At 44.2% G+C, this 12403-nt stretch overlaps 1 protein-coding gene across 1 annotated transcript; it reads left to right on the top strand.

Moving 5' to 3' along the window:
- Nucleotides 1–2532: 2532 nt before the first annotated feature.
- Nucleotides 2533–3821, top strand: LOC306931493 (uncharacterized protein; the record flags this gene model as incomplete). The annotated part of the gene is made up of 3 exons (XM_079512892.1): nucleotides 2533–2646; nucleotides 2740–2832; nucleotides 3501–3821. The coding sequence occupies exons 1-3, from the start codon at nucleotides 2542–2544 to the stop codon at nucleotides 3819–3821; spliced, it is 519 nt and encodes a 172-aa protein (XP_079369018.1). The 5' UTR covers nucleotides 2533–2541.
- Between the last annotated feature and the right edge of the window lie 8582 nt (nucleotides 3822–12403).

The raw sequence follows: 12403 nt of genomic DNA, 5'->3' as shown, positions 1-12403 counted from the left end.
CGATACATACATGTTTAAGGGTATTATTGTTATTACATATTGTGATCACATGGTCAAAGTCATGGCTTAAATGCTAATTTTATCCAATCAGGAGAGAACTTTGATTAATGTTGGTATTACAGGCTGAATGATTTTTCTTTTTTTTTTAACTAAAGCTGGATGGACCCCTGTTACTGAACAAACACACTATTGCATTGATTACTTACAGTATAGCTATGTAACATTTAAAATGTGTGTGTATATATTACTGTAGCCTATATAATTGGATTTGTGATTATTATTATATCCCCCCCCCAATAACAATGGTCGCCATCCAGCTCTAAAATGACCAGAGAATACATTTTCATATGGATTACAAATGCCATCTAATCATGAGAGCGCCACAAATAATTTATCAACTTGTGTTCCAGTTTGATATTGGTTTAATCACTGCTAATTTCACTTGTTTATCATGTGTCCTGTATTACTTACTTTTCCTGATTGGTTAAAATGGGTATCCTGAGAACCTATTTTCTGTTTACTGGAGAGATGAAGAGACCGCTGTTACTGAACAGACACTCCATGTATGAATGAAAGTAACATTACTAATTTACTATTCATTGTGTGTTTCCCCAACTCAGAATCTATCGACCATGGCCCAAAAGAAGACGGCAAAGCTGTTGGTTGAATTGAGTGATGAGTGTCGAATGAAGTTGATTCTGCCAGATGGGATTCCAGGAACGATGGAGGCTCTTATTGTTGCTGTGAGGGACACTTGTGGAATAAGAGGGAACTTCAGGCTTGAATACATGGACCAAGAATTTGGTCTATTTGTAATTTTGACAAATACTGGAGACCTTGAGAATCTTGGTACTATAAAGGTACTCCCATTGCCTGATGACGTTGCAGTGGCTGAAGACCCAACTACTGGTTTGGACCAGCATCGTGATGACTGCATGTCCACTCATTATACTGAGACTGACGCCACAAGTCTTTCCTCACAAGAGTCCGTTTCCCTAAGAACTGAACAATGGCCAGAAGTATTTCCCATTCCAGTCTTCTCTACTAGTACTGAACTGCAGTTGGAGAAAGGGAATGCAACTTATCAGGCAGGTGGTGGAAGACTCATTTACGCTACCAAGTTTTTATCAGATATTCTACAAAAGATGGGTGATCAGATCCACAAGTACAAACCGTACCCCGGGAGGAACGACTACTTGGAGGCTGCACAGGCACTGATCAAGAAGCACCCCTGCTTGAGCAACCGTGTGGGAAATTTAAATGGTGCCCATGGGTGGTCAAAGAAGTTGGAGACAAAGCTGCAGAACATGCGCACTAATTTTAAGGGACTGGTTAAGGAGAAATGCTCTGAGTTTGAAATAAATTCCCTGAAGAATAAGCCTCCAGGTGCTGCCTATCCAGCAAAGAATGTCAAACGAGCCAGACGTGGTGAGGCCAACCATGTGCCATCCATTCCAGTCTGGGCGACGGAAGAGAAACTTGAAATCGAGCGCAAGTCACTTCTGAAGGAGGTGAAGAAAAAGAACAATGAGAGGATCATCAGAGAAAAAATGGCCATGACGTTTTCCCTACGGAGACAAGAAATAGTGGATAAACAGCCCAGGGTGGAGGAGCTACAGGAGCGATGGCCAGCACTATTTCATAAAGAGGAGGTAATAAGCTAATTGTAACATTGTGTGTGGTGTGCTGTTTTGTTTTCTGTGACTACTGGCCTGCTAATGTAAATGGTGCATTTATATATATAGCACCTTTTATCCAAGGCGCTTTACATAGATTGTGCATTACATTCACCCATTCACACACATTCATACACCGATGGCGGCGGAAGCCATGCAAGGTACCAACCAGCACATCGGGAGCAATTTGGGGTTCAGTGGCTTGCCCAAGGACACTTCGACATCTAGACAGGAGGAGCCGGGATTCGAACCGCTGACCCACGGATCATTGGATGACCTGCGCTACCTCCTGAGCCATGTCCAATCCATCTACTTCTCTTAAGGGCCTTGCAAACGGGGAGCAGGAACGCACCCGTTGTTGCCTGGATCAACGACAGGTCTGCTCAAGAGGGGCGCGACAACGCAAGCGTAAAAAAGAAGCTAAACCGTATCCAGGTCTGGTGAGTTGCGGGTGTGTCCATAAAACGAGCACACGCGCAACAAATTCACAGGACCGCGCTCGCGTAAATACGCTTGCATTGTCGCACCGTGACTTCTCCGAGCAAAAACGCAGGTCTCATTGAAAATGAACTATAGGCGCGTTTTATCGCTCCCCGTTTGCAAGGCCCTTTACACTCGACATCCCTGCCTGTGCCACTCAACCACCTGTGTCCCTCTTTCCAACCCCCTGCTTTGCCTGATACTCTCCCTTGTGCCTGCCCGTGTCTGTGTCCCTCTGACATCCCTCTCGCTAACTGTCTGTACCTCACCACCTGCATTTCTCTTCTACCCCTACCTGCCTGCCTTCATCTAACTTGAAATATGTTCATTTCAGATATGTGCAGAATTCCTCCGTATCACCACAGTACCTCTCGAAGCAAGGTTTATGGCAAGTCTGGATAAACGGACCAGTGATCTGCTTCAGATTATCCGTGGCAGAGGAGGAGCTTTCCGTGCTAAAGTGAACGATACACTTCGAGATATTGATCAGGTATGAAATGCAGGTGCATCATTTCATTTAAATTAGGCCAGTAATGTTAAGTTGCATTTTAAGCCATTAAATGTTTTCAAATATCTGTTCTAGAGTGTGGACATAAACGTCCGAAGAGAGTGTCTTCTCAAGTGCCTCATCATGTACCTGGGTGAAGACGTGAGCTGCCTGATCAAAGAGTTCCTGGTAAGGCAAATTAGTATTGCCATCTTTTAACCCAGATTAGACTGGAAACCCCTCTGTCACTTTAGTTGCTATGCTATCTTATATATCTGAAGGAACAGGTGAGACTGTCAGTCTTGTCATATGGTGTCCGGCTGTGTGCTGCTTTACAGGTAAAAACATTTAGCTTTGTCTTTTGTCATGTCTCTTGCATACGCATTTGTATGACAGAGACCACCTCTGAGCTATGTTATGATTAGCAGAATAATGCTGACATTTACCCTAGCACTAAGAACTTGTAACCCACAGTCAGACTGGTCATATTGACGACGGCGCTGGCCAATGTTTGACCCACCACAGAGATACTTTACTAAAGGAAGGGAAATGTTGGACCATGTTTAATGGTAGCCTATACAGTTCCACCCTGCATGTGGATGTTACTGTGTGTGTGTGTGTGTGTGTGTGTGTGTCACACACCTGAGTTGTAATTATACCTGCGTACTGTGAAGACACAGCACTGATATATACACAGCCTGACTTGCCTCGTTAGAAAAGACTGACAGACCTCTTGAAGATGTGTAGGTGCATACTATCTAGCTGAAAGAACAGGTGAGTCTCAGTCTTGTCTGTCTTAACTGTGACAAATGCTAATGTTCTGTCTCTTTCTCCCTCCTTGTCTGTCTGTCCTTCAGGTTGTCCAGAAGGATGAGGCTGAGACGGAGCTTGCCGCCACCACCATGGGGGTGTTTGTCCTGCGTGAAAATCAAGGTCCTCTCTGTGAGCCGGTGGACATTGGCATCATTATTGATGGTGTTGAGGTACTCGGTGACCAGTCGTCAGTTGCTTCTGCTTGTGCCATGCTGTTTGGCCTTATCTATGCCCTGGACTTGAAGTATCCGGAAGAGCTCAAGTATAGTTTTGAGGCCTTTCAGAAAATGATCATGAACATTGAGACGAAAAATATGTCAAAAAGGGTACTGAACCTTTCAGAAAAGCTGCAAGATCTTGTGTAAACGCTTTACTTGGAGCAAGGTTATTTGTGAGCCTTACAAATCACATTCCATTTAAAACATTCTGTCCCCATAATTACATGGATAGAGATGGAGCCTTTGAGCCTAAACCTATGAAACCTCAACCAAAATGGTCTTTATAATTTAACAGTCTCGTGGACATGGCAAAATGATGTCGCATAGGATACGTACAGAACCTTACAGCAAAGCTGTAACATCTTGTGTAAACGGCAAATTTGTCAAGAAGGTACATGATTTTACAGCAAAGCTGTAACATCCTGTGTAAACTCTTACTTGGAGCAAGGTTAACTGAGCCTTAAAAATCACCTTCTGTTTAAAACATTGTCCCTTCATTTGTTTTTATTTGTAAAAAAAATAGTTTAGATGGAGCCTTTGAGCCAAAACCTCAGCCAACATTTGACTGATTACTATGTTCTTTAATGTCATATATGACATGGAGAGCAAAAATGTGAAGAAGGGTGAACCTTACAGTAAAAGCTGTAATATCTTGTAATGAAGGTACATAACTTTACAGCAAAGCTGTAACCTCTCATTTAAACTCTACTAGCAAGGTTAATTGTGAGCCTTACAAATCACACTGGAGCAAGGTTAAGTGTGAGCCTTAAAAATGATACACATTCAGGCTAGAAGATTGTTTTTATTTTAAATTTGATTTGATGGACAGAAGGAAGCCTTGAGCCTTAAGTTAACCTGTAAAACAGAAACTATTTTGTTCTTTAATGGAGCCTTATGGACATACAGATCAAAAATATGTCAAGAAGGTACTTAACTTTACAGCAAAGCTGTAACATATTGTGTAACTCATACATTGGAGCAAGGTTAACTGAGCCTTATAAATCACACTGGAGCAAGGTTAACTGAGCCTTATAAATCACACTGGAGCAAGGTTAACTGAGCCTTATAAATCACACTGGAGCAAGGTTAACTGAGCCTTATAAATCACACTTCCACAAAATCCATTTAAAACATTGTCCCTTCATTTGTTATTTGTAAGTAGTTGGACTGTTGGAGCCTTTGAGCCTAAACCTCAGCCAAAATCAAAAAGATTTTGTTCATATTTTAACAGAGCCTCTGTTTTTGTGTCATTGTACACCACCAGTGCACCTATTCAATTCATGCTGCACTTCTAGAGGCTATCAGGCAAAATAACTTGGATAATCATTATGGTGTAAAACATGCTTGTGTAATATCAGATAAGCTGTCTCACTTCAATGTAACTACTGGTTTCCCCCCTGATATTATGCACAACCTTTTTGAGGGAATTGTGCCTAGAGAGATATCATTGTGCTGTTAATATCTAAAAAATATTTAACATGGGCCTACTTGAATGAGAAAATTAAAACATTTTCTTTTAAATGGAATGACAAAACAAATTGTCCCCATGGAGTACCCCTCACATTTTCCAAAAGGAAAACAATAGGAGGTAATGCCCATGAAAACTGAGTTTTTACCTTTTTTGATTGGAACCAGAGTGCCTGTGAGCCTTAGAAATCGCATTCACATTGGAACAAGGTTAACTGTGAGCCTTATAAATCACACTCGCACTGGAGCAAGGTTAACTGAGCCTTATAAATCACATTCACATTGGAGCAAGGTTAACTGAGCCTTAGAAATCGCATTCATATTGGAGCAAGGTTAACTGTGAGCCTTAGAAATCACATTCACATTGGAGCAAGGTTAACTGAGCCTTATAAATCACATTCACATTGGAGCAAGGTTAACTGAGCCTTAGAAATCACATTCATATTGGAGCAAGGTTAACTGTGAGCCTTATAAATCACACTCACAGTTTTCATGGGCATTACCTCCTTTTGGAAAATGTGAGGGGTACTCCATGGGGACAATTTGTTTTGTCATTCCATTTAAAAGAAAATGTTTTAATTTTCTCATTCAAGTAGGCCAATGTTACATATTAACAGTCAAGCACAATGAGCCTTATAAATCACACTCACACTGGAGCAAGGTTAACTGAGCCTTATAAATCGCACTCACACTGGAGCAAGGTTAACCGTGAGCCTTAGAAATCACACTCACACTGGAGCAAGGTTAACTGAGCCTTAGAAATCGCACTCACACTGGAGCAAGGTTAACCGTGAGCCTTAGAAATCACACTCACACTGGAGCAAGGTTAACTGAGCCTTAGAAATCACACTCACACTGGAGCAAGGTTAACTGAGCCTTAGAAATCACACTCACACTGGAGCAAGGTTAACCGTGAGCCTTAGAAATCACACTTTCTATAAATGGGACAATGTTTTAAATGGAATGTGTGTAAGTAGCCTTTGACCTCAGCCAAAAGTTTTTTTTGTTTTTCAAATGTTGGGGAGAAACTCAACATTTCAGGAAGTTTGAGTTATCAAATGGAAACTGTGGGTTGGTTGTTAGCGGTGTATGTGTGTACTCAAACTGACTGACTTGTTATATTTGCTGGATTTTTATTTTATTTGCTGCTATTTTTAACCCATTCTGTACAGGAACCCGTTTGTGTTTTAAACATGTTATAATTTAGCTATTGAATAATAGCAGATCTACAAGCTTGTAGGTCTGCTATTTTTGAAAAACCCGTAAAAATGTGGTGCAAATCTTTGAATGTATATTCTTTCAAGGTGAATGTTTTGTCTGAAAAGGAATATCACTGTTGCAGGTCACAGATGTTGTTGATGTTGATGATGTGATTGTTCTTACGGCCACAAAACAGACTGTTTAGACTGTTTGCACAGGGCACTTTGTTTCAAAATGCACTTCCATACATATGTTCTGAAAGATAAATAAATGTTATATATGAATATACATTTTTGTTTCTGTTGTTTCAAGTATATTTTTCAACTTGTTTTAATGCATTATTTTAATTTAAGGTAATTTAAGATATCAGCTTAAACGAAAGTGAAAAAACAAGTTCATACAAAGACGTTTTTTTAACTTAAGGTAACTTAAGATATTAGCTTAAACGAAAGTGAAAAAACAAGTTCATACAAAGAAGTTTTTTTAACTTAAGGTAACTTAAGATATTAGCTTAAACGAAAGTGAAAAAACAAGTTCATACAAATACGTTTTTTTAACTTAAGGTAACTTAAGATATTGGCTTAAACGAAAGTGAAAAAACAAGTTCATGCAAAGAGAGTACATTGGTTCAATTAAAAAATCTGATTTGATTAGAATAAAAAAATATTCATTGGTCGGAAGTACTTATTTCATTTAAACTAAGTGAATATATTTGCTTTGTATGAAGGTATTTTTCTTATTTGAGATAAAGTAAATATATTACATGTAACAAGTTGACAGAGCTATATTACTTTGATCCAATGGAACAATTTTTAGAGTGTGGTGGTGTACAAAAATAGTGAAAATAGCTGATCTACAAGCTCATAATGCGTAGCATCGCGATGCATTGTGAGCTTGTAGATCTGATATTTTCACTTTTTGTATTTTTCCTTTTTTTCTTACTTACTTACAAATGTGCTCTAAGGCATCGATAAGGTTCCTCCACCTATCACGTTTTTTGGCAAACACCCCCATCTCCAGCAGCTCAGCCTCTACAGTTCAAACACCCCCATCTACAGCAGCTCAGCCTCTACAGTTCAAACACCCCCATCTCCAGCAGCTCAGCCTCTACAGTTCAAACACCCCCATCTCCAGCAGCTCAGCCTCTACAGTTCAAACACCCCCATCTCCAGCAGCTCGGCCTCTACAGTTCAAACACCCCCATCTCCAGCAGCTCAGCCTCTACAGTTCAAACACCCCCATCTCCAGCAGCTCAGCCTCTACAGTTCAAACACCCCCATCTCCAGCAGCTCAGCCTCTACAGTTCAAACACCCCCATCTCCAGCAGCTCGGCCTCTACAGTTCAAACACCCCCATCTCCAGCAGCTCGGCCTCTACAGTTCAAACACCCCCATCTCCAGCAGCTCGGCCTCTACAGTTCAAACACCCCCATCTCCAGCAGCTCAGCCTCTACAGTTCAAACACCCCCATCTCCAGCAGCTCAGCCTCTACAGTTCAAACACCCCCATCTCCAGCAGCTCAGCCTCTACAGTTCAAACACCCCCATCTGCAGCAGCTCAGCCTCTACAGTTCTGTGGCAGATGATCTTAGGTCAGCCTTGTTTCCTCTCTGGGGGCATTCGAAGTACGTTGTATTGTTCTTTAAATCGTTAGGGGCAAATGTTATTTGTGATATTGATTTCTAAGTCATATTGTCCAGCCCAACTTTAATTGGTTTTTCTTTTGTCAAATATTGAATAATAAAATAGAGAAACCAGTGAGTGTTTTTTTTCTGTGACTCTGAAGTGAATGCCTTCTGAACAGTAGAGCCGTAGCAATGATGTTCATTGTTTTCTTATTTATTTGTTACAGTTTTTCATTGTAAAAGACAGTATTGTGTTGTCATGGTTCCAGTAAACTCCCCTAAACTTTTCTAGTGACTGAATTAAGTCTGGCAGACAAGTGAGAATAATGTATGCCCAACAGGCCACAATTTATTTTGATCGTGTGTGATCGCCCCATTTCAAGTCCCAACGGTCTACACTACAGTCTTTGATCGCCCCATTTCAAGTCCCAACGGTCTACACTACAGTCTTTGATCGCCCCATTTCAAGTCCCAACGGTCTACACTACAGTCTTTGATCGCCCCATTTCAAGTCCCAACGGTCTACACTACAGTCTTTGATCGCCCCATTTCAAGTCCCAACGGTCTACACTACAGTCTTTGATCGCCCCATTTCAAGTCCCAACGGTCTACACTACAGTCTTTGATCACCCCATTTCAAGTCCCAACGGTCTACACTACAGTCTTTGATCGCCCCATTTCAAGTCCCAACGGTCTACACTAAATGGTAAATGGTGCATTTATATAGCGCCTTTATCCAAGGCGCTTTACATAGATTGTGCATCAATTCACCCATTCACACAAATTCATACACCGATGGTGGCAGAAACCATGCAAGGCACTAGCCAGCACACCGGGAGCAATTTGGGGTTCAGTGTCTTGCTCAAGGACACTTCGACACTAACTCTGGGGGAGCCCGGGTTCGAACAGGCAACCTTGCGGTTACCATCCAGCCACTCTACCCCTGAGCCACCGCCGCCCACACTACAGTCTTTGATCAAATACAAATCAATGTAAGTTGGCCCAAGAATGTGATAATATACCCAGCACCCAACTAAAAAATCAGATGGAAAAGTTCCATCCTTTTTTAAAAGCAAGAATCTGCTACAAAAAAAGAACAAGATACATCACAAGAAAAGCTCTCAAATTCAACAGTCAGGACCAACTAGATGTGAGCTGAACTGGAAACAATCTGATATACTGTACATATCCGCAATGTGACATATATATGATATAGTCGTCTGTACTGGCCTGATTTAGTACCATTGCAATTTGTGTTATTCCATCCACAGACGAGGCTCTGTTCTGAACACCACTGCCCTTATGTATGCCCTTCACTGAACAACCACTTGAGGTCACTGTTGCTCTAAGAAGGTAGCAGACTGTGCTCTCCCCTATTCAAAAATCACTGGCAAAATGTAGGTGGGAAAGTAGTAAGTGAGTCAGTGATTTGATTGATTGATTTATTAACAGTTTGCAGAATTACAGTACATTTCAAGTACAACTCAATACAAAAACTGTTAACAGTGAGTGGACGACACCATAAAGCATTACACTTGTTTACAATAGGGCCCACCATTTTCAATTCATCAAAACATTTAGAGACGTACGAAAATACACAACTATATAGTCAAAAATAAATCATCATAGGAGGTAAAAAGGGAACAGAAACATGAGGGGAAACATTGGATTCTTTAATCCATTGATAAATACAAAACATGCTTCTTCACAAAGTAAAAACAATTGCAAGAGATCCCCCCCACCTCCCAACTATACACAGCTACAGGGCTTTTCTTATTTTAAAACAAGCTCCCAGACAGTGTGCCTAGTCCAGGGCTGCCTACATTGGACTGTGTGAATCCAGGGGTTAATTTAAACTAAACTGCACGAGGAAGCTCGCTATGAAGATTGCGTCTTCTGACGTGATCACAGAAGCATTCTAATACACTCACAGGCAATCCATTGGCTGGGTCTGGGACTAGGGTGCACCTTGACCACCCCCCCAGGTAAAGGTGATAAAGGTGCCAATAAACCAATTAGTCCCCACTTCTGTGTAACTTCTCATGAAGATCACATGCATTGCTACAAAGTCTTGATTTCAGTGTGTTTGAGTTTACTAGGACAGGAGCGAATTCTGGTTCCACAAACTGCACCACTGGTGAGTTCATGACTTTGGGGTTAAGAATTTCCTTGCACTATAAAATTCTATTGTTAATCGGACGGCCAGCAAACGGCCCTGATTATAAATCTAGCAGCTACAGCTACACTATATTCTAGTGACAGCTAGGCTAGCTACTAGCTACAGCTACGCTGGCTACTAGTTGGACGGCCAGCACACGGCCCTGACTAGCCACAAGCCTGCTGAAGCTAAGCTAATAACAACTTAGCGTGGTTCCTGCAAAAGGACGCCCGGTGTTAGCTATTGTTAGCATCCCGCTAAGCTACCCTCCCCTTGTACTACTCCTGCTAACGGCCTGCAGAACGCCAAAGCAGTGATGTCGGGGAAGAGCAGAAACCAACGTCGCAAGGCTAACGATAAGCCCGCGGTGCTGCAGAAGCACTGTGAGACATGCTCCAACTGGATGGCCGGCGAGGACAAACACGAGGACTGTGTCCGTTGTTTGGGCCTGCAGCACGCTTTCGACGCCGTTCATAACCCGGGTGCCTGCTCCCTGTGTGACGGCGTCGACGCACGCATCATAACCCGCAGGCTAGTGCGTGCTAAGCAGTTCTTCGACGGAGCCATCCGACAACCAGAACCGGCAGACGACCGAGAGGTGGCCGATCAATTGGCGGAGGAGAGACGGGACGCATTGGACCCCGCTCGTTACTCTGAGGGTGATTATGCCGACCTACCGTCTACTTCCCGCGCGAAGCGGGCGGTTAAGAAAGCCAAACAAGCAGCTAGGAAAGCTCTGGCTGACGAGGTTACGGCTCCAGCGGCTGCCGAAATCCCGCACTCCCCGCCTCGCCAACGTAAGAGGCGCACAGATCGTCCTTCCCCCGTCGAGCAACACGCCGGCGATGAAGAACAATCCTCGGAGGGAGATCGGAGCCAGAGCTCCAGCGGTAGCTCCTCTTCTTCCTACTCTGAGGGCTCTTCTGAGAGTGAGTCAGAATCGGAGTCTGAGGGACGCCTCAGAGCCACTCTCATCGCAGGAATGCAGCCTCAGACGGCTGAGGCTCTGGCTACAACAGCTCCGGATGTAACCGAGCCACAGAGCACGGCGGTGCCTGACACGGCACCCCAGACCGATGTTCAGAACCGAGCCCCTGCTCGGTCCCGAGTCGTCCTCGAGATGGACAAGTCAGAGCTGATTGATGTCTTCAAGAGGGCTACTGAACGCAGCGGTCTAACGTGGCCAGCTGAAGCTACTCCGGCGGCGGCTGCGACGGACACGGCCTGGGATGATTTCGGTAAGGATCCGGACGCTCCCCGAGCCAAACAGATCCTACCCTTGGCTAAGGGTTTCACGGGGGCGCTCGGTGAATCCTGGGAGCACCCATACACCCACTCCTTCCTACCCACACATAAGAAAGAGCTTGATTGTGTCGCCATGAAGAAAGTGGGTCTGGAATCTCTGCCCGAGATGGACAGATTCCTGGCTTCTCATCTCCTACATGTCCCCGAAGTCGCCCCGCCAAAAGAGCCGAAATTCGCTCTCACACAGGAAAACGACATGTCCACAATGGTGAAGAAGGCATACGCGACGCTTACGGGCTCCGTGAAAGCCATCAACGCCATCACACTACTCCAGGGCTCTGTCTCCCACATCTTCAAAACATCGGGAGAGGCATTGAATCTGGAGCAGCTCTACGAGCTACGGAGGCTCCATAAAGAGGCGCTCGCGCTGACAAGGTACAACACGGAGATGACGGGAAAAGCAATGGCTACTCTAGTGGTACTAGAACGGGCTAGATGGCTAAACCACTCCGAAACCAAAGAGAGAGCCTCTCTCCTGGACCAACCCATCCTGCAAGATAATCTTTTCTCTGGCACGGTGGCCGATCTCACGGCCAGGCACGAAGATAGAGAGAAAAAGAAGCAGGCGGCGCAGGCTTTCATGCCGACGGAGAAAAAGCCTCCGCCAGGTAACAAAAGAAATAGATCCTCGTATGGCCGCTCTATGAACCGAAGGGACAACGAGAGGGAGCGCGGCTCCAGGCCTCCTTTCAAGGCTCCAGCGGCTGCCAGAGCCCCCTCTGCTTCGGGAGGCCAGTGGCAACACCGACAGCAGTCACAGCAGGATCGCAAGAAGGACACCGGGCCTCACGGTCAGCCTCCTTCCGCGGCGGCGGGACGGAAGCGTCAACGCCACACGCACAACAACAACAAGCAGCAGCGTAAGTGACATTGCGCCGAGCCTCGGGGAGACGTTGATGGAATCCGTCTCCCTCCGCCCCCACGTCCTGGGAAGAGCTTACGCTGGCGGCGTAGTAGCCTCGGGCTTTACGCCACT

This window comes from Electrona antarctica (assembly GCF_951216825.1).
Source record: "Electrona antarctica genome assembly, chromosome: 10".
Taxonomy (NCBI): Eukaryota; Metazoa; Chordata; class Actinopteri; order Myctophiformes; family Myctophidae; genus Electrona; species Electrona antarctica.
Note: the sequence above shows the minus strand (reverse complement) of the source record. Positions and strands in the feature narration are given on the sequence as shown.